Source organism: Bombus terrestris, chromosome 13, assembly GCF_910591885.1.
Source record: "Bombus terrestris chromosome 13, iyBomTerr1.2, whole genome shotgun sequence".
In the NCBI taxonomy this organism is placed as follows: Eukaryota; Metazoa; Arthropoda; class Insecta; order Hymenoptera; family Apidae; genus Bombus; species Bombus terrestris.
Window position 1 is genome coordinate 4,639,618 of NC_063281.1, and position 22,525 is coordinate 4,662,142.

Sequence of the window (22,525 nt, forward strand, 5' to 3'; positions counted from 1 at the left end):
ATCATATGATCTTATTTGCTATTAAAGGCAGTAACCAGGCAAATTTAAGTATATCACATAAAATAGTATTTCTTCGATAACTTCTTAAGAAAATCAATCTAAAATGTAACAAGCTTCCTCATCAAGTCGATTCGTAAAATTCACAAGTTCTGTATAAATTTTTTACACATTGACGATTTAAACAGAATATATCCAAATTTTAAATGTACAGTGGCTCATGAAGATATTCGTAGATTTATCACAGAATTTTTTATGAATAAGTATTTTGTGCATTATGTGAAACTTGTTAGAATTTCATTAGCAGTACTAACTTAGCACTGTAATGAAACACGTCTATCGTAATTATAAGAGTAAAAATTTCGAATTACATTTGTATATGGTCTTGTATAACCGTGTCCGAAAAATATACATGATGTAATCGAAAGTTATGTACAAGTGGGCATGGGGTAACTTCTTACGAAAAAGTAAAAAGAAAATATAGAAGAGAATATCTTCGTTCGGAGCTTAGTATTCGAAAAAAATCGAGTTTAAAAATTTATCAAATATACTTGAACATGGTTAATTCCGGACTGGGCAGGACTAAATAATCGACAGGAGGTTATTCTACGTGAAAATAAGTTGAAAATGTGGAATAAAAATTTTCCATAACATTCGTAACAAAACATGTTCAAGCTCTATTTTCTTGAAAATGAAGCTTTAAATAGAAAAATGTTATTCCACGTTTCTTAGTTATTTTCGCATCTATTATAACATCCTATCGATGATTTACTACTATCCAGTCGGTAATCAGACAAATTCAAATATACTTAACAAATTTGCGAACTTGAATTTCTCGAAAAGTAAGCTTCGGAGGAAAAACTTTTGATGTATATTTTTGCCTTATTTATTGTATATCCATTGATGTGTTTGCGAAGAATATCCTGTCGAGAGGAAAGATTTCACGCGAAGCAGTGAGAAGAATAATGCGCGAAGAATGTCAACGTTCTTACAAGATTAATCGTGTGTAAGAATTTCGTAGGATGAATTATGTCGCCCGACGAAAATTTTGTCGCTGTATGCTGAAAAAGTTAAAACGTATAGAACGTTAGGAAGAAATTTGGCAGAAATTCTCACCTCATGACAAAGAGGTTCGATCAGAACTGCTTGGACAGACCCGAGTTACTTCATAACTGACTTTAGCATGTAAATAAAATCAATTTGAAAATTAAAGCGATAGACATTACGCGTTCACGATTATGTACATATTAACATTGACGTTATTTTGTGTCTGGCTTTAAAATATGAATAATTTAAGGATTAACGAAGCTTTAAATATTTTTTCTCTTGGAGAACATGTTATTTGCGACGCGTGATGAGTTCTATACGATGCGATAGAAAATATTTGACCTTGAAAATCATGATCGAGATCAATTTTACTGTCCAATTTTTTAACAGGTCTCCACCGATCCGACAACGTAGAATCACCTCCCAAAGCCATGACAAAGACTGTTTTGACACCCTGTACATATTATAGTTAGAAATTTTCTATATTTCACCGTGAAAGCTGAAATAGATTGAAATTTACAGTCGGATCGCCTATAACGTGGGTTAAAAATTGCGCCACTGTCTCCGTATAACGGGACTTAAGAAGTTTCTGAAAATGGCTCATTTCTGATATGAAAACGTGTTGTTTACAGCGTAGTATATTGTAGAACAGTTTTGTCATATTAAAAAAAGACTTCATATTTATTTAGTCATAGCTCTTTGCGCTCGTGTATTCGTATAACGCAAAATCCGTATAACACGAGACGTATATGTCGCGTCATGAGGGACTTAGCGTACTACTATGCCCCCCTCCCCTCTCCCTCCCCTCCCATCCCCTCCCATCCCCTCCCTAATAGGCTAGCAAACTGTCCTGTTTTTGCGTCCAGGTTTTCAGGACATAAATTAAAATATCGTACATAAGCACAGCGCAACAGCGATTTAAATTTAAGGCACAATAATAATCTTAAAAAAAAAAAAAGAAAAAATGTAATAATGCATGGCTACGTCGTACCGTCGCGTATCGGTACTTTTGCCTGTACCACCCTACAATTAGAATTCAGCGTTTATTCTGGAAAAAAAATCATGTAAAATAAAACAAAAACATGTAAAATCCTGGAATTAATAAACAAAGATTAAAAAAAAAAGTACTACTATGCCATAACATTTAAATTTTGTATTTGTGTTTTTAACGATATTATTTAAATTATCCATAGCGTTGAACATTTTTTAGCCCATGAAATTTATTTCACGGTAACCACTCTAAAAAATTACTTGAGTTAATCATTCCGATAATCATCGTGGCTGTCAAGAATGTTGGGAATCGATGCATATGAGCGACATTACAGCGTACGTATTCATATGTTCTTAATCGTGCAATGTCACTCGTGTGCATTGCATGATTAGAAACATATATCTGCCGAATCGCACAGCGATTCATTACATGCATGCTGATTATCGTGCTAGTCGTCGCAAGACAAATGAAACGTGCCATTTCTCCTAACACACGTCGACATGTCCTTTCTGTAATTTCATATTTTTCCTATTATTTTAGCATGAATACTGCGCGCATTAGTGTCTGGTATATAATGACACGAAAGAGGACACGCGCATCAAGCGTTAAGAGGAAACAAGAGATACTACAATAGTTAGGATTTTCTGTACGATAGATACGCACCTGTCTACACATTCACGTATAGGGACACATTCGCTTATTTAAACGTGCTGATTCAATAAAACGTGAAAAGGTCAATTTCCCCACGGTAAAATTTAAAGATATGTACACTTGTCTCTTCGATCTTCTGCAATTTCTCAATTTGAAATAGCGAAGCGAATCGCGGATCAAGCATGATTTTCGAATTATGTACAAATAACGAGGGTTTGTCTCTTGGGTTTTTGAACTCACCATCTGGATAGGTCGAATTTATTTCACCGGTGACGTCCAATTTGAATGGTGTCGATCCGACGATCATGTCGTCCGGAGCTTCCTTCAGCTCTAGTTCGATTTTTATCACGTGCCCTAAACAAACCACCACGATAAGATATGTGTACAATCGTTAACGAAGTAAGCTTTTAGATCAAACTTTTACGATACTTGGGTGACATTTTTTAGGTTGCCCGGATTTCAATCATGTTTTTATTAGTATGTTGCGCTTTGGCCCGAACATTGCACATTGGTTTCATCAATATTCCAGCTTACTTCATTATCTGACTAGCGAACCGCATACAGTGGCAAAAGTATGGCCCGCAAAAGTATTCGTATATTTACCGCAAGAAACTTCAATGTGTATATTGCGCGTGTTATATAAAACACTTTGAAATTATATCAACGCTATAATTTGGCGCGACTGTCACGATTATATTGGAAAAATCTGAACCCTATTCAGTCATATTGTCATGTTATTGCTTTCACGGGAACAGTCGTGTCAATATTACACTTGCACTTTGCGCCAACGTTTCGTAAACATTGCAGTCTACTTCTTTAGAGCAGACCTGAAACTGGTTTCAATACATGACATCCTACCATCGTAAAAGCTTGAAATCTAATATTCAGTTATATTATTTTTAGAAAGAAGTTCTTCCAATAAATGTAGCGTGCTTCATTAATAAAAACACATCGTGCTCTATGTAAAAAAATGAACAGAGGGAAAATGCATTAAAATCTGAACGTGTAAAAATATTAAAATATACATAAAAAATTATGTTGGAAATAACCACGAAATAGTTGACATCGAAGGTTAATAGCTAGTAGAAGACGCGTAACAAAATTTGTTTGCAAATAATGCTTAAATGCTTCGCATTAAAATTAATTACATTATTCCCTTAACGATTGGTGCGACGTGTGTGTACAACGTGACATTCGCGAAGATGGGACGGTAGTGGTAGATAGTGGGTTAATATTTTTGTACATGAATTTTGCTATCGTAAATGGTTTACAATAAACGTAGGTTTTCAGTATTTCCCGAAGAAGACCGTTAAGCAAACAAAATAGTCTCTAAACTTCTCGCCTATATTTATTTGATTAATGATGCAACAACAAAAATGAAATATTCAAAGAGTTATACATATTCAGAACGATAACTTAAATTTCTTCTTTAGATATGCAGAGTGTCTCACACAATTGTGACCACGCGATTCTGGAACGACAAAAAAAAAAAAAAAAAAGGTGGAAAAAGATTTCATAAAACAGAATTAAACGTGTTGACAAATTGTTTATGCCAAAGATGTAGTGTTTTAAAAATTTGTACGTCGCTTATACATTTCTAAATAGAATTCTAAAGATTTTTATAGGTAAATCGATGGGCTTTTTGATTCTCCACGGTTGGCGCTTAGTTTAAAAAAATATTGCAATTTTAGCGTATGAAAGACAAGGAAAACATGAACACAAGAGTATTTCTCCGCGTCTTTCCGTAACCACCATAATGCAAAGTCTTACAAAATTTATATTGAGATATTTTTTAAACTAATCGCCTTTCATTCTTTTCTTACAAAGAATAAAAGATCCATCGATTGATGTATAAAAATTTAACAATTCTATTTGAAGAATGTAGATAATCTGAAGGTATTCGAAAGGTACTTACGGAATGATTACGCACACTAAACCATATATTACATGATACTATTGTCCTGTTTTTGCGTCCAGGCTTTCAGGACATAAATTAAAATATCGTACATAAGAACAGCGCAACAGCGGCTTAAATTTAAGTTACAATAATAATCTTAAAAAAGAAAAAAAAAATGTAATAATGCATGGCTACGTCGTACCGTCGCGTATCGGTACTTTTGCCTGTACCACCCTACAATTAGAATTCAGCGTTTATTCTGAAAAAAAATCATGTAAAAAAAATATGTAAAAAACCTGGAATTAATAAACAAAGATTAAAAAAAAATATATATATATATTACACGATACTGTTTAATTTCGTCTAATGAAATTCTTTTTTATCTTTTCTTCTTTCCTTTTCTTTCTTTTCTTTTATCTAATAGTGAATTGTTCAAATTACGTGCGACACTCTGTATATATAGGTAAAATTATTAATTCATTTAATTTATTGTTCTCTAGTTTGTAGTTTTTCTTGTATTCTTGCCTTTATTTAGTTCGTCGCGATATTATACTTTGTATCATGACTCCATTGAAGCACGTAACTACCCCCTACCCCTCCTTAAATAAGGTCCTATCTAAATGTCCTCATCGATCATTTTCTCATTTTTCAAAGTACGTTGAAATATTTGAAGTGTCCTTTACCTTTAAAGTAACGTTATAATGTGCAGTCTATTACGAAATTATAACTAAATGTTCGAAATTGAAGGAAGGAAAACGAAGATGATACACAGGAAACGATAAAACCTTGTTTTTCTTTTTACTTTCGAGATGATACGTTAAAGGAAAGAACTTACTAACCAATTTGAAAATTAGAATATTTTTCAAGCATCGTTCATTTACTTTCGTTGCTCCTCTTCCAAATTCTGTTCTTAAACTGATTAAATGTTAATAATGCTGTGAGAAAATGTAGAAGATCACCATACTCGAATAAAAGTAAACAATCAGTATCGTAAACTCTACAAATAATAGTATTAAATTTTATAAGCATAATATAAATATTTGTTGAACAATATTTTATGGCTCTTATTATTTACATTTTCGACCCCTCTCATGAGTTTTTGCATAAAAGTATCTAAGAAATTCTTCTATGATTAGGTATTTCTAATGATGTGATATTTCTCCTTTTCCTTATTATATTTTATATGTACTGACATGGCTAAAATATTTTCTTAAATACCTGTCTTAAATTTTCATTGGTGAAAACTACTACAAAGTAAGTGTATTCTATAATATTTCACTGCATTGAACTTTTCATATTGCTACAATGTAAACTTGCAGTTAAGATACTCTTGACCACTATGTTATTCATTTTTAAATTTGCATTTCTATTTTTTTCAAATTCATTTAAATGGAAACAAAGATATAAATAGCAGTATAAAAGACAATTTTATTACGTTATATAATTATTAGAGTTTTCGTGATAACTGTTCGTTTCATAAAGATTTAATAGAAACCATAAAATGATATTACATAAATTTAAAAATGAAGTTGATAATTTTGTTGAAATAAATATTGACATAGGAAGATTTTAATGCATAGAAAAATATTGATAATTATTGTCAAGTATGTCGATTAAATTTATTGCAGAGGTAGTAGTAAGAGAGTGTGTGTGCGCGCATCATGAGTGCTTTCTAATTGGTTAAACTATGATTGTGAAGCATGCGAGAAACGCAATTGAATAAAGAGGGTGATTGTTAATGTTAATGTTTAAATTTCTTCATCTAACTACTATACAAAGAATGATATAAAGAATGTGATAAAACAAAATTCAACAGGTTTGTTAAAATTATAATTAAACTTATTAAAAATTTCAATTTCATTTTTTCTCCAAGTAAATCATACTTTATATTTTTAACTTTTAATTGTATGTGTATACATACCACTGCGATCAACATCCAGATTCTTGCCAGATGATACCGTGTCATGTTCTTCAGATCGATTTCTTCCCTCCACACTGACGATCAAGAGATTTCTACGTTTCTCTGTAACCGCAAAAAAAGACATAATGAATGTAAGGAGCTTATACAAAAGTTTAATGAACTAAATAATGTGACTGAATCTAGCAACTGTCCTTGACATTAAAAAATACCATAAAATATAAAGAAAATGTTTTTCCATATTTTTATAGTTTTCCACAAAACCATATACATATGTATTGATCTTAATGTTTCTATGAATTCTAGTACTAACGATTGTTATCAAGTGTATTTCGAATATAATACGATACACGAGTACGTAAAATAAAAAATTTTTATGAGATAAATGAAAAATAATAAACATATTTTCACACTCATCTATTAGGACTGTTAAAAAGAAAAGGATTGTTACAAGGAAAAAATATACAAAAATGAAAATAAAAATAAAGTATCATTACTGTAGAATACGAATGTATATGATGTAAAAATCGTGTATTTGTATTATACATGTGTATCGTATATGATATTAAAAAGATACTGTATTAAATTGAATCGATATCATGAATTAAAAATGTACGATATTTTCTAGAATAACGTGGAAAGATGTTTTCATATTATTATATTTTTTACACAGTTCTCTTTTATTTATTATACATTTATATATAGCACAATTCAAGTGGCGTTAAGTTAGGCTTAGAGTTAGGTTTAATAAATTTATAATTTATTTATTTTGCCAAACATGATTCGTTTTCGTCAAAAACAGCTAAAAGTATTATAGTTGTAGTTTGAATTTATCGTTTTCAACGTATTTATTATATGTGCACCAAAATACAATAAATTAGGTAGCCATTAAAAGATATTAAGGGATTAATGTAATATTTTATAGGGTTAAAAAAGTTCGAGTGTTGTTATATCAACAGTTTCACTAAAAAAGGTAATGTAAAATTCATAATCTATATCAAATATTAAAAACGTATTAAAAGTATAATGTTTCTTATACGATTTTTGAATAGAACTATTGATCGATAAAAATCTACAAAAGAATTAAAAACTCTTACGAGTTCATTAGAAATTATATAAATGATTACATGATTGATTATTATACATAGTTTTCGTAAGTAGCTGTCAGTTACTAAACCTCTCTCGAAAAATTCGACAAAATAAAATCCTCACAACCTTCTCAGAGGATTTTAGTTTTCGTTTTAGAATTCCGAATAATCGAGGTTAAATTGTATCGATTATCTACCCACTTTTAATTTAAAATTTACATAATTCTGACGTATAACGATTTCAAATAATGCTTAAGTATAACGATTTCATCTAATTAAACATACTTCCAATCGTCTTCCCGTTAAGAAAAATTCTTATTTATACCACGAACGATTTGGTACTTTGTCTATATATTTTCAATAAATAAAGATCGTAGGATATAAATAAAGGTCGTAGGAGAAAAACATGACGAGTACCATGTTGTAGTTTTTTATGGTTTTACTGCTACTTCATGCTTAAACAGAAAGATTTTAATAATAACCGGTACAATTGTAAACAAAAGAACCAATTAAATTCAAGGATATAAGTTTTTGAAAAATAGATGATATCAAAATTCTGCGCATCAATAAAGTTTTGTAAAAATCAAGGGTATAATTATAAAGGTATAATTATTAAGCAACATTTATATTATATTAATTAAGAGATATTTTGATGCCTTTAAAATTTTGTTGTATTTTTAATAATAAATTAATTATAAAATTTGCAAAAGATAGTTTAAATGGATAAAGTTCAACAATTAGCAACAACTGAATGTTAAAACTGTTCCCTATGGAAAATAGCACGTTGAATTTCTTGTGTTTCTTCCTGTAGTCTTCGAATACGGTGGCTCGCAAACGTTGACTCAATACTTCTTACGAATATTGTAAAACATTTTGTAATTTCATTAGTATTGTAATGACACGCAACTGTCATGAGTATATTGATAAAATTCGAAACAATTCTAGAAATGTATACAAAAGTTACAAGATATATTTACTACAAGTACATATCTTGCAGAAATCACAAAAATAAACGAGCTATACTTATTGTATGCTGTGGCTATCACAGTGTATTTCACAGTATATGTACATCATAGCAATTTTTTACTAGTGGTAAGTTTGCAGTAAACATCATGCAACTGGTATATATATTCGCATTCGTCATTATAATGTAAAAGAAATTTCAAAATGTTTATGTAACACATACGGTATACACGTAAAAGATTTTTACGATAAGCGTACGAGTACCTTTTCGAGTCATCGTAAACATATAACTCACTGTAATTGTTCTTACTGAATCGAAATCTGGAGCTTGTCTGCTTGGAGAAAAAGGAAAAGAAAAATACACTCTTTTCAAATATATATTATTATAGAGACCTTCGTCTCTATAATAATCGTACTCATTTCTTTATTTCGACAAGAGTTTAGACAACCCACTTAACCGTGAGAAAGGAAACGTCTAGTGAATCACAGTCTCGTATTTCTAGAATGGGGGCTCGCTTACCACTAAAAGCTCGATAGACAGTGGATAAAAGGCTGGAAATCTGTGTAGAAGAAGGATAAAACGAAGATAATTAACATCAAGGCATCGTCAGCTTCTTCCATCTCTCCTATATCCTTCTTTATCCACCAGAATGGGAACGTTTCTTTCTTACTTGATATCTTTTCTTGCGAAAAATGGTGAAGTCAATTTAGAAAATTATATTGTGTCCTTGGGCATTTTAAACAGGCTCAAACTGAACTACACGTTGAGTGCAAATTTTCTTACTTTAAACGTGGCTCTATGTGTTGGCTCTATGTTGGCTCTATGGCTCTATGTGTCGTACCGTGCTTTAAGATATATCACACTCAATTGTATTATTAATTGTTAAAATAAATTATTGAAGTTAAAGTATGTGCATCGTATCTTTAAGAAAAATTACACTTTAATTATCAAAAACATCGTTCCAATGTGCTTGAGTAGAGAACAGCATTGCAGTGCTGTATGGTTTACGCGTACTTCGCGTCAAACTCTGCCGTACAAAGAAACAGCTCTGCGCAAAATTCAGCCGTACGTAAGAGGTTAAACGTTTATTCTTCACAAACTTGATACTTGACAAACAATATGCAAGTTACATGTACACTCTATCATGTTTGATGAGTATGAATTACACGATGTTCGATGGTTTGTGAATGAAGAAACTTTTTCCGGCGGTCACGAGATGGTTTCATGTCAGTCTTTAATATATGTTTCGAAACGGTGGCTAGCAATAGAAACGAGGTTTTGCTAAGCTTGCAAAATGCTACTTAACGCAGCTTTGAAACGAGGTTACAAGCGTCTCGATGCTGATACCGCGGTATCTAGTGTTTTTGAGCATTTGGATCAGTGAACATTCCGGGTTGTAGATCACAGAACATTTTACTAATGTTTCTCTTGTTGTAAGTAATAACTCACATTGAATAATTAATTAAAGATTAATTAAACATATCGTATTCATGAAGTACTTTTTAAGAGATATTGCAGATGTGCATTATTGTAAAAATAATACAAGATAAGAAATTAAATTAAATTTAAATGACAAATTCTACTTTCAAGTATTCAAATTTAAGATATTATGAAACTTATAAAATATGTACGAGCTTCATATAAAAATAGCTTTCATATGCAAAACGTCTTGAATGTTGTTAATTGAAATAATAAATTTTCATATATTTAATGCCTTTGCAATACCACTTTATTTATTCATTATCTAACTAAAATTTACGTCATTTATTCTGCCAGCTGTAAATTAAAAGTTTTTGTAATCCACGTATAATCTTTAATCATCCTTATTTTGCTTAAAGGTTAGTGATAAGTACTAACTACTTACTTTAATTGAAAAAGAAAGCCGATCGATCGGCTTTTCATTAAAACGATTGGAGAGGTGACATTGTGCCAATACAATTAAAGAAATTACACAGTAGATACCACGCAACAAAATTGTATGAAAAGTATTTAAAGTATTTTACTGTTTTAAAAAGTATTTTAAACAGAAAAAGTAACTATAAAAGGAAGATACTTTTGAGAAAATCTTTTATTATTGTTCTAAAAAATATTCAGCACGAAATTTTTGGAAATTTTTCTTGAAAAAACCTTGTGTAGTAATGTCACCAAAAATTTAATGAAATTAACACGAAAATATTGGTCCCCTAGTAGCGCAAATGGCGTACATTTTATTCCGCTGAATCTTTCTCCTATTCTTCTCACAAAATTAATCGACACTATAATCTGAAAATTGTATGCATGTATTATATTATAAGTCATTTTCCGTAAAAGTTTATACAATCGTATAAAACATATTAAAAAAATAATAGTGCGTCTTCCGTTTGCCAAGAAAAAGGTATTCTTAATTTCGAGTTACATTATTTCAATTATTACTATTAAAATAATTAAAACGTGTTGTTTTATTTCATACTTCTTCTTCTTCTTTCTTTACGTTTTACGTCGCATCGACTACGAGGTCATTAGCTGGTCAATGTTGGGTCAACTATTTGAAATAATTATGAAATAACTTGTTCTTTGGAAGTATATTTCCAGTAATATTATTTCAGAGATGCTCAGATCTGACGTATATTCGCATTCTTCTATTTTTGCTGTTTATACCATGAAATATCACAGTTTCTTCTTTTTGCATGATTTTGACGATTATTTCTTGTGCCACGTTTGAAATAAAAAACAATAACAAAATAATTCCTTCTATTAAATTGCTGTTATTTCAAACGAATCGGTATTAATTATATTTTCAAATAACAATATTAAAAATGCTATGATACGAGATAAGATGAAACATTTCAGATAGTAATTTCTTATCTTAATTCCAAATACAATTTGCCAAGTCTGATCGATACTCGCGTATGGGCATATGACTTAATAATTGTATAGAAACCTCGAGTCAGAGTCTCCATTGATATACCAGTTTGCTTGGTAGCCGTTGTCCTACAGAAATGCTAAACTCGTGTCGTTATCTGTGGCCTCCATGATCGAATCGTGCAAATTGCTTCCTTCACAAGGTTGTAAATCTCGAGCTGACCTTGCTAGTACACAATTCTATCACGATTGTTGACTGCCATACTAATATTGGGCAGCTGGTTGTAAACGGAGAGTAAGTGAATAATGCTCGGTAGTCAGCTGTGTGTGTTTGTTTCCCAACAATGGAGTATATGCATCGTTGTTTCTGTCCAAATACTAGTTGTTGGCGCTTTGGTACATGTCAAAAAATTCGTGATAATTATCAAAAGTGTGACGATATTCCACACGAATCTCTGTTGTAAAAACACAGTTACCTATGAACACTAGAAACTAAAGTATTAAGTTTCGAGTTACCTTTTGTCTGTGTCGATGAAATGCCCTGAAGAAGATGGGACACCTTTGCCGAATGACCTGCAAGGACTTCGATAATATCGACTTGACCATGAAACAAAATATCGAGGACGAATCAAAATTGACATTTGGAATATAGCCATTACACGAGCAGATAAAATGTTTCGAATGCTTACTGTATCTATCTTATAGCCGGTGGCTAGTTCGAGGTAACACATCAAGAGGAAAGTAGCGGAAAATAAGTAAAGAATACAAAAAACTTTCGGAATTGAGATGAGTTTGCTTGTAGATAAATCTGAATCCAGAATTTGGTACAAGTAATGATGGAAATATTGCTCGCTGATTTTTCACGTAATCTTCATGATGGGCATCCACCTAATAAAAATATATTTTTTTTCACACGCACTGCTTAGAGATTGCGAAGAAATTTATGAAGTTATATGGGTGATATAACCTGCCAACGGCTGTACATAAAATATTGATTCATTTCTTCCAATTGGATAACTGGGAGGAGAAGCACAAGAAAACCGCAACAAAGATAAAGAAAACAATAGAAGATATTTTCCATAATTTGCTTGTATCCTTGAATCGATATAGTGTAAGCAATATAAGAGGAATATAACCCACAAAGGCAAAAAGATATCCCAAAGATGTCATTCAGTTTTTTGATATAATACTTGGCATCCTCAATTTGCCAAATTTGTCAAAAATCGTGCAAAATTGATTTTACAGGAGGGGAATGAGAATGAAAACAACAAGAAGAAGAGTTAACATCATATAGTAAACATTAAGAAACTATTAAATATACATCAGAATGTATTTTACATTTTTATACTTGTAGGTAATTATCAACGTTTCTATTTTTTATATTTTATCAAAATTATTTTTATACCTAATATTTAACGTTAAAAAATATATTATTGTTGTTATTTTAGAATCATATCTGCAATTTATTCCAACAATCTATCTTAGGTTTAAAGATACTACTTTCGACCAGGATTTCGACAAAATTTCCCACTATGAGACGGGTCGACTAAAGGGCCGATTAGCAAGATATTTTAGTAAGTCGCTTAGTGTGTGAAGGCGAAAATATGGTTGACTAGGTTTGTCGACGGTCGACTAGTCGACTCGACCAATTCTAGACGACCGATTTAATCGACCCGCCTGTAACCGCTCTTATGGGAAAGATGAAGATCGTTCGGAGCAAGGCCCGGATTATAGGGTGGATGATCTCACCCAAAACTACCCAACAGAGGTCGGTCTTTATTTACTGAATTATTTTCATATCTTCCTCTCCGTACCTCTTCATTTTTGTGCTTCCCGACCTGATAAATTGTTTCTAAGGCTAATAGATGTGCGATTTCTTATAGAAAAAAAGCAATTACTTGTCATCCCGTTATCTTTCTATTACTGTTTGAAATAATCAAATATTTGAAAAACAAATTATTTTCAAATTATCAAATAAGATTTTGGAATTTATTTTCAAATAAAGATTAATTTGCTTCTTAGATTTTAAACTTTTCGAAGATTAGATTATTTGTGATTCTTCAGCGTGTGATTCTCTCAATTTATTTGTTGTTTCATTTGATACAATTATTTATCTTTTTTTTGTGTCATTTTCGCTTTAAATAGAAAAAGCACATTCTCGTGAAACATTGCAGAGGAAAAGTGGACATAATTTAAATATAGTATCTGAAGAAATGGTTATTTCAGTAATATATCACTTTAAGTGGATTTTGTAGTCATTTTAATTTTTTAGTAGTATTGTATGAACGAGAAAATGATTTGTTTCCTAATTGTTTCGTTATTTGATAGTTAAATGAAATAATTTTTCATTTTTTGGAATTAAGAATTTGATATAAGAATCTAATATAGTGTAGAAAACTAGAAGAATACAATTTTTATTTCGGATAATCGAAAACTCGTATAATACGGAAAGGTCTAATAGTGTTCATAAATAGTATAATAAAATTATAAGAAACATTTTGATACTCTACTTTACATGTTTTTAGGTTTAATTCATTATTTAATCGGCTGAAAATTTGATTAATTGCCTTCACAGTACCTGACGATTTACGCTTCCGAAAAAAATTTCGAAAAAAATAAAGTTATGATAAAGTTCAAAGCTTCTCGGAAAATATAGAATTTTGATTAAACGGGACTCCGAGAACCAAGACTCCACCGTAGTAATACATTTTTCACTTTATTTGTTTTTTGAATAAATATTCTCCGAAATAAGTTCTATTTCGACTACGTCAACTGCGTCTACAGTAAAGATTTTCTCAGATTGCTCCACGTATACACAGCCTTGCACATTTATTATTCAAGCGTAATTGAAGTGGAGACCATTCAGTAAGCAAATAGTATTCTCCTGTAACAAACATTGGCTAATTTTGTTTGAAATAAAAATGAAGTAACAATAACTTGAAATAACGATGTTATTTCAACTAATTTCTTATTTTCATTTTAAGAGCAACTTATAAACTGTATGTGCAACTTGTGTAATTTTATTTTATATCACGGACGAATAAATTCCCCAGTAATATTATATTCTATATTAGCTAAATTTCGGATAAAAATACTTTTATTAATATTTAATTTAATACAGAGAAAGGGATCAAGCTATGATAGCGAGATTCAGATGCGGTAATGAGGAAAGAGTCAATAAATTCAGGGTAAAATCAGAGGATAAGAACTGTAGATTACGTGGATCAGGAGAAGAGATAATGGAAAATTTTATTGAAGAGTGCAGATAAGTTGAAAGAGAACAAGAATTAAGCAAAAGGGTGCTCATGTGAGCACAAGAGGAAGGAAAGAGATGGGCGAGGAAAATAACAGAAAAAAGAAGGAAGTTCGCTAAAGTACCAGAAGTATTCGGAGGTTTTTAAATATTTCAAGTACATCAACTATAATAATTAAATAAGTAAATTATAATAATATGTATATGAACCCTGACTGTATAGACATAGCCACGTGTCAATCCCTTTTCAAGACCGAACAGTAAAAAAATAAAGTTACCTATTCAACATTTATTCTCAAAATTGTTCTCATTTCAGTTATCCTTGAACATCTAATGAACGCATGGAACTGTATTGAAAATTAGGAGAGCATATCAATTTTCAAGGAAACAAAGAATTCCGAGATTTTTCCTGTATCTGAATAGCAATTGACGTATCATAAACCCACGGAGTCCCAATTTCTACGATTAGTTTTACACGGAGATACAATGGCTACAAAAAATATTTTCATTCCATTATATTTATTGTAGCGTTTACAGTAGCTCGCGAAAGCAATGGTACACTTGTCGACACATTTTATGAATATATTACGTGTATTATATGAAACATTAAAAAATTTTATTAACGCTGCAACGACACTCAACTATCACGATTATAGTGGTAACTATACTGGAACAATTTTGAAAATGTATGCAGAAGTTGCAAGATATTTAATACAAGTACATATAATAGTTTGCAGAGACCATAAAAATATTTAAATGAGCAATTATAAAAGAATCATAAAACACTATTTTTAACATTTATTATATGGTTAAGATGTCTGCTCATACTGTACATTAATTTGTTTGTTAAATATAAGATTGCACTATCTTGCAGCTTGTATTATATTGTCAGTTTGGGTTCCAATTTTGCACATATGCTCATGTCAGTTCAAAATATTTTATATGTTATGCATCATATAAAGGAAAAATTTTCTGTGGCAAGTGCACCTAGGAATATTTTTGCGAATCACTGCACATACTAATCAATTAGGTCCAAGTATATTAAATTCGGTATCGCTCAATAGTATTTTCATACGAGTTAACAAATTTCATACTATGAAAATGAAATATGGAAACTGACAAAAAACGCTTCACTGAAATATAAAGCTATGCGCAAATATTTTTTCTAGCCACTCTATATACATAAGTACATATATCATGATACGCGTCCTAATACACAGATACTCGTGCGAGCAGAGTCCATCAGACTAATTCGTCACGCGGATACGTGTATCGCGATACGTGGATAATGATTGCACATTAGGATGAGGCGAGATACGATTCCCGTAACCTATATGTAGTATCGCGACACTATATATTTATTTTCTGTACTAACTTACAATCAGAGGTAAACAGTTTTCCCTATTTACGTAATTTAACGCGTAATTATTTCAAGATAATCGGATAATGAATATGAGCCAAATATTTCATTCAACTATTCTCGTACGATTATATCAAATATTGTACTTTCATTGTTTGCGATTAAAATTTATACAAAATATAGTATCCAAAACCCTAAAATTATTCATTATTTTATTAATAATGTAATGTAAGGTATTATTTGAAAATGGTTAATCTGATTTTTATATTAAATACTATTTACTTTGCACATAAATTATTTCGAAAATAGAAATAATAAATTAGTTTACGTATCTGTTTATTCTTCACCTTCAAGCACACTGAGGCTTGGCCAGGTTTAATTTACAAAAAGAAGACTTATTGTTTTATCTGTTTGAATATTAATTTCATTATTATCAATGTCCTGTCATTTTCGACATAGCAACATAACATTCTTATTCGGCATAGCAACAGCGATCACTCAGTGTCGATTTACACCACCCATATTTTGTCACAAGAGCTCGATATTCATGATTAGTGTGGTAACTGCCCAACTCCAATCGATTGATTCCCTGACATAGCAATTGCCCGATACACCATATGTATAAAAGCGCCAAAGAAATCAATAGAGAGTTTCAGTTCTCATTCAGCATTCAATCAAGCGCGTAATTATTATCTCTTTGCGCTTTGCTAATCTGGAAATAAGTCACAAGTTACACATTTTTTAAGTTTTTATTTGTTTCTTAAAAGGATGGAACTTTCTAACAATCTAGTTCGCGTTTCAATACGTAACATAATATGAGCACAACAAACTTTATCATATTCGAACTATTATCTGTAATTAATAAAAAAAATAACCTACACACAAACATGATTTATACTTATTCTCAATAATCATATTATTCTTTCATGAATCTTTTCGTGTATTTGTTCGCGAATCTACTTCACTTTCGTTGATACGCAGAGTATATTGCAAGTAGCATAGAAATTAGGACTACTTACAGTTGACTTGAAAATGAACGCGTTAATAAGAGTCTCGACTATTGTTTATCGTTTGATCCTCTTTAATTATTTTGAATCGCGTCAAGTGACGGCGTTATTAACGGTTGGTTTTGGTACAATTAGTTTTTGTGACTATGAACGTGAGAGAGAATGACTGACCTACAATTTTAGGAGGATTCTGAATTACTAGAAATCACGTTGAGATAAGCATTAGACAACTACGAATAAATCGCGTTGCAGAGGTGTCGGTCGAAAATCGACTGGGAGAATTCAAATCCCAATCGATATTTTCTCGAGTAAAGCAGCGTAAAACGCAGAAGAAGAAGAAAATGACAGCGTAAAGTTAAATATATCCAGAACTATTTCTTGGTATTTTTAGTAAAAGTTACTTCGAAGTTGATAAATATATCAAAAAAGAAATTCATTATTATTATATTTTAAAGTTACTCGATAGTTTTAAAAGTGATTTTACGTTATTGAACTCGGCTTTTAAAAATTAAAATAACAAACAGATATTCCTCTAATGGCTCGTGTTTGAAAATTGGTTTATGCATTGAATTTCACGGATCAGTTTTCACAACATATTGATAAATTCAATGAAAGTTGTAATAGTAAAAACTCCAATACACAATAAATGTAATAATGAATTGTAATTTGTAATATTACAAATATTACTAATACGGCACGATATAAAATCTTTTAGATTTAGATCTTTTAGCGAAAAACAGTGGTGTCGCTAAGAACCAGGTTGTCAGTGACCATTGGATTCCTGAGAATATATGAGCTCTCACGTACGTGGTCATGGCAACCAGTGAGTTGTCAACGACCATGAAAGCACGAGAAACTGGCCGCAGCGAGCAGTTGGTCGCTACGACCAATGAAGTACATTAAATCAAGTGCATGTGCCCACTAATACCTCCAAACAAGTTTATGGAGCTGTTTCTAAAGCAAAGTCCGGGTAATTATTCGCATAATTATTGTCAAACTATCAGAGCCGGTTCAAATATCGTGGCAGTCGATTAATGGACTATTTTATCAGTCTCGTCTCCTTGATAGATTCTATTTTTATAAACCATGCATATATTATATGGTTCATAAAAAGACATATACGTAATAATATACGTTAATCATGAATTCTTAATTTTAATTCTATTATTAATATTAATATTGTTGCATGGGCGCTGCTCTTCTTCCATAACTTTTGTCTGTTTACACTAATAATAAGCTATTTTAAAGTAAACAATATGGTGCGGTACAAATCGAAACACGTTCGCATACGTTAACAATAAGTTATATTATACAGAGTGTTACATCTAAGTCAACTCCCGCGAAGATTTTCGAAACTATTCGTGATATCGAAAGATGTTTCCAACAAAAATTAAATGGATTTAAGGGGGACGTAAATTGATGTCACTAGCTTTTAGTCAGCTTAGTTTTAGTCAGAAAGGATTTAATTTAATGGAATCGTCTACTTAGTGCAAATTTAATCATTCAATTATTGGGAAATTCATTGTCAACTTTAATTTACTCAGTTTGTATCATTCAAGAAAATCTCATTACCAAACTCAATCAAGGTGCTTGGATCAAGGCAGTCCAATCTCGGATCAATTTCTAGAACTTAGTTTCTGGTTATCTACAACAATCCGGGGATGATCAGAATATTCTATTTTGACCATCCGCTCCTCGGCAAAGGTGCTCATATTAATTATGAAACGAGGACGGAAGTGTTGACTTATTCGTTGACCTGTTCTTGTTAAACTCTTCTCTCGGAGAGAAGGAATCAATATTCAGTTTGGATATTTATTTTAGTGATCTATGAATTTGTATCTCGCGTGTACTTTCACCCGTTCGTTTGTCCTCCGGCTTTTGCCGCTGGAATCTACATGGTACAATCGAGGAGATCCTACGCGAAGATATATGTCGAAAATATAGAATAAGCTTTTATCAGTTGAGTCGCTATCTTCAAGGAAAACCGACTTTTGTTCGGTATATGTGAATTTGACGAGTTATCGATTGGGTATAAGTAAACCGCCAGCAGAAAGTTATTCTATGTACTCTATGTGCGAAAATAAGTGAAAAATGTAGAATAATATTTTTCCTTTTAAGATCACGTTTTCAAGAAAACAAGGTTTAGTTAAGAATTGACTCGGTACACGTGTACGTTGATCAATTTTGAAATTTCATTTTCTCAGAAACGAAACATCCTACGACAAAAGTTTATTCTATATTTCTAACTTATTTTTACACGTAAAATAATCTGTTATCGACTATTCCCTCGGAGCGTTTTCGTGTTATCACGTAAAATTACTTTCTTGCCAATTGTATCAACCGACACACACTGTATATTTATACTAAATATATTGTAATTTCTATATATATTTTCAGATTCGTTCCAAAGCAACACAATCGCTATAGTCGACTCCCATAACAATGTCAATGAAATATCAAAATGTTTCATACGACACATGCAATATGTTACATACAAGTATAGTGTTTGAGTACTTTGGCGAGTCTGTGCATACCGTAACATTTTATATCTCAAAAATTCCGTTATATTTAGTTAATTCGGCAGTACTGCGTTTAATTGAAAACATATTGTCAGTGATAGTATGGTATATGACTTTGCAGCTACAATGTATAAGAGTTAATTTGAACCCTATAGGTTCTACTGTATTTCATATGACGTTCAATACTTGCCTACACCTTTGTAACAAAGAGTTTCTAACGATATTTCATATAAAATTCCTTTTTAGATTATGTTCTTATGGTAGTTGATCGGCATAAAATGGAAACACCTTGTGTATAGAATATACTCCCATTATAGTTATTCCCATTAATATTTGGACACCCTTTATAATAGAACTTTTTGAAAATTGCACGAAACGATTTGATTCTTTTTAAGAAGCTACGTAGAAGGATTAATTTACTAGGTGGCGTGTGAGAAACATTTTGAAAAGATTGCAATTGGTCAGAATCGTGAAAGAAGCGAGGATCGAAAAAGTTATGGAACTTTTTAATGAGTTCTACTTAAAACATGGGAAGTGCAATTTTTTTAGAAAACGTTCTCACATTATAACTTTCGAAGGAAAGTTCTCGAAAATAAAAATTTTAGTTTGAATAGAACTCATAAAATATAAAAATAAAAACTTTTCTATAACAGGAACAGGTATTTTGTACATCAATATTAAAAGAGTTCTCAATTATTGCAGCAAATACTGAATAGTATTTAATGAATAGTACTACTACTAATATTAAATAATTATTACAGTTAAATTGATATTCCGAATATGTTGTTTACTTGTCTTTGAAATGATCAGTTAGGAAGGTAAGGCCGTTACTGAATACACATATGATATTTATGTGTGGATATTATTCTACGTATTATATTGTAGAATTGCTACGTATCTCAGTTAATTTAGATTATAAAAAATGTAAATCGGAAAAAATTTTCCGAGCGACCTTTTGAAATTTTTCAATCGCTGCAGACATATGCGAAAATTCAGGCTGTATGCTTGTTAGAGCATACGGTCCTTAAAGTGCTATTATAGAAATTATATATAATTATATGTCATGTTTAATTTATTGTCGTAATTAATATTATACACAATATTAGGTATAGAAACTTCGTAACTGCAGATTAAATTAACAATCAATGCATGAAATACACAAAGCCTAAGGCGATAATTCTACATGGAATAATTACAATAATTATAGACTATAGTACATCGTCGGATCCAAAAAGAATAGATGCCTTTATACGAGGTCTGTCCGGAATGTAATGAGTATCAAATAACTACGTTCCTTTGTGTTACCTGACGCAGATGGCCATTCAAGGTAACCTATGTTGCATAGAATATATGAAAGAACTTTCCTCCGGTGTATTTCGATCTTCGCCAGATCCACATGAGTATTTTTGTGTGTCTTCTTCCCAATACTTTGTCGTGAATATCACGATAATACACCAAGCCATTCATCCATAACTCTGAGAAAGTTCCCGATTAAAAAATTCATTGCAGTTCTTCCACACCCACTCTACAGCCTCGTCCTGGCATTTTGCGACTACTTTTTGTCCCCCAAATTAAAAACTAAATTAAGAGGTCGCCATTTCGGTTCCGTGGAAAATGTCCAAAAAATCTATGACGTAAATGCTGCACATGACAACCGGGGAAAAATGCTACGAAGAATGGCAGAGAATCGTATGCGTCCTCAAGGAACATACTTTGAAGGAGATAACATAACTTTGTGAATATTTTCAATAAATATTATTTTATGAAATAATTCTCATTACCTCCCAGATAGACGTCGTACATCAGAATAAGATTAAAATTTCTGGAAAAAAGAAGGAAGGCAATTTGATTCTTGTAAAAAAGTGATTTTTTTTTAAATGTCTCGCACATTTTTTGATATCTTTTGTTATTTACGATTTATAAACAATTACATAGAGGATTGAACACACTTGGATGAAAGGGTTGATTTCTCCCTTAAAATAAAAAACGGGCTCGAACGAATTAGGTAGCTCTGATGAATACTTGTGCAAAGTTTTATCAAAGTCAACGTGTATCGGTCGTCGGCGTTCCCTTGTGAGCGAAAAGGCGTTGAAATAAATTTTATCTGATATAAGGTCAAAATTCGATATAAATGAAAGATAAGCGAAAACGAAAATATTCAAACAGCCTTGGAAACTTTTTATCTACATATTATATGAAACATTTTGAAATGTTATTAGTACTGTAACGAGATACGACTATCATGATTACATTGGCAAGATTTGAAACGGATTTGGAGATGTATATAGAAGTTACAGAATATTTATTGGAATTATATTGGCAAACATCACCAAATATTACATTAATAAGTTACAATATTTGTGGGAACATTTTTAACATTAATTGTGCATATAATTAGCATTAATTAGCAAAACGTTTAGCTTTTCACTAAGTGTTTACAATCTGTTTACAATATATCTTCACAATAAACATTTTGTAACTTTTACATTCTCCGATCGGTTTCAAATTTTGCCATTGTAATCGCGATAGTCATGTTCCATTATAGTGTTAACGAAATCCCAAAAAGTTTTATGTACTTCGCTTAATATATTCATAAAAGTTTTCTGTGGCAAGTGGTAGAATAATTTCTTGAATCGCTGTATAATGTTTCAACAATTTTGTGAATTGCAAGTAACATCAAAAGTCTGCAGATACTTTGTTCTGAGAGCGTTGCATGTAAATAGAATTTCAATTGTCTCATTTATCACCCATAAATCGTTTAGTCTGTTTGAAATAAAAGACTTTCGAACTGATTGTCTGGCTTGCTCATCTCTGCGAGTGTACTCGATTCAGGAAGTAGCTACAAAATGTCAACGAGCCTGCTTTATCGATAGATCTCTCCTGCCGTCAGCAACAACAAGTAGCTATCGCCTCACACAATAAAATCGATAGCACACAAGTTCTACGGACGAATAGTGGCGCGTTGAAGCTTATATAAATCAAGTAATCTCTC

The 22,525-nt window shown here is 31.4% G+C and overlaps 1 protein-coding gene and 1 long non-coding RNA gene across 7 annotated transcripts in view; one reads left to right on the forward strand and one right to left on the reverse strand.

Moving 5' to 3' along the window:
• The window catches only part of LOC100650272, a 73,999-nt gene that overhangs the window by 24,359 nt on the left and 27,115 nt on the right, over window positions 1-22,525 (reverse strand). Inside the window, exons 2-3 of the mRNA XM_048411225.1 lie at window positions 6,505-6,606; window positions 2,927-3,040 (exon numbers count right to left, since the gene is read on the reverse strand). Of these exons, the coding sequence (XP_048267182.1) occupies window positions 2,927-2,993 (67 nt within the window). The 5' untranslated portion in view covers window positions 2,994-3,040; window positions 6,505-6,606. The remainder of the gene's footprint in view (window positions 1-2,926; window positions 3,041-6,504; window positions 6,607-22,525) is intronic.
• On the forward strand, window positions 9,886-14,939 carry LOC125386164. 6 transcript variants are annotated; one of them, XR_007226062.1, is made up of 4 exons: window positions 9,886-9,986; window positions 11,777-12,748; window positions 12,843-13,162; window positions 14,516-14,939. It is a non-coding gene; the product is annotated as an uncharacterized LOC125386164 (long non-coding RNA). The 6 variants fall into 6 exon arrangements; XR_007226066.1 differs by having other exon boundaries at window positions 11,942-12,748; XR_007226064.1 differs by lacking the exon at window positions 9,886-9,986 and having other exon boundaries at window positions 10,649-12,116; window positions 12,197-12,748.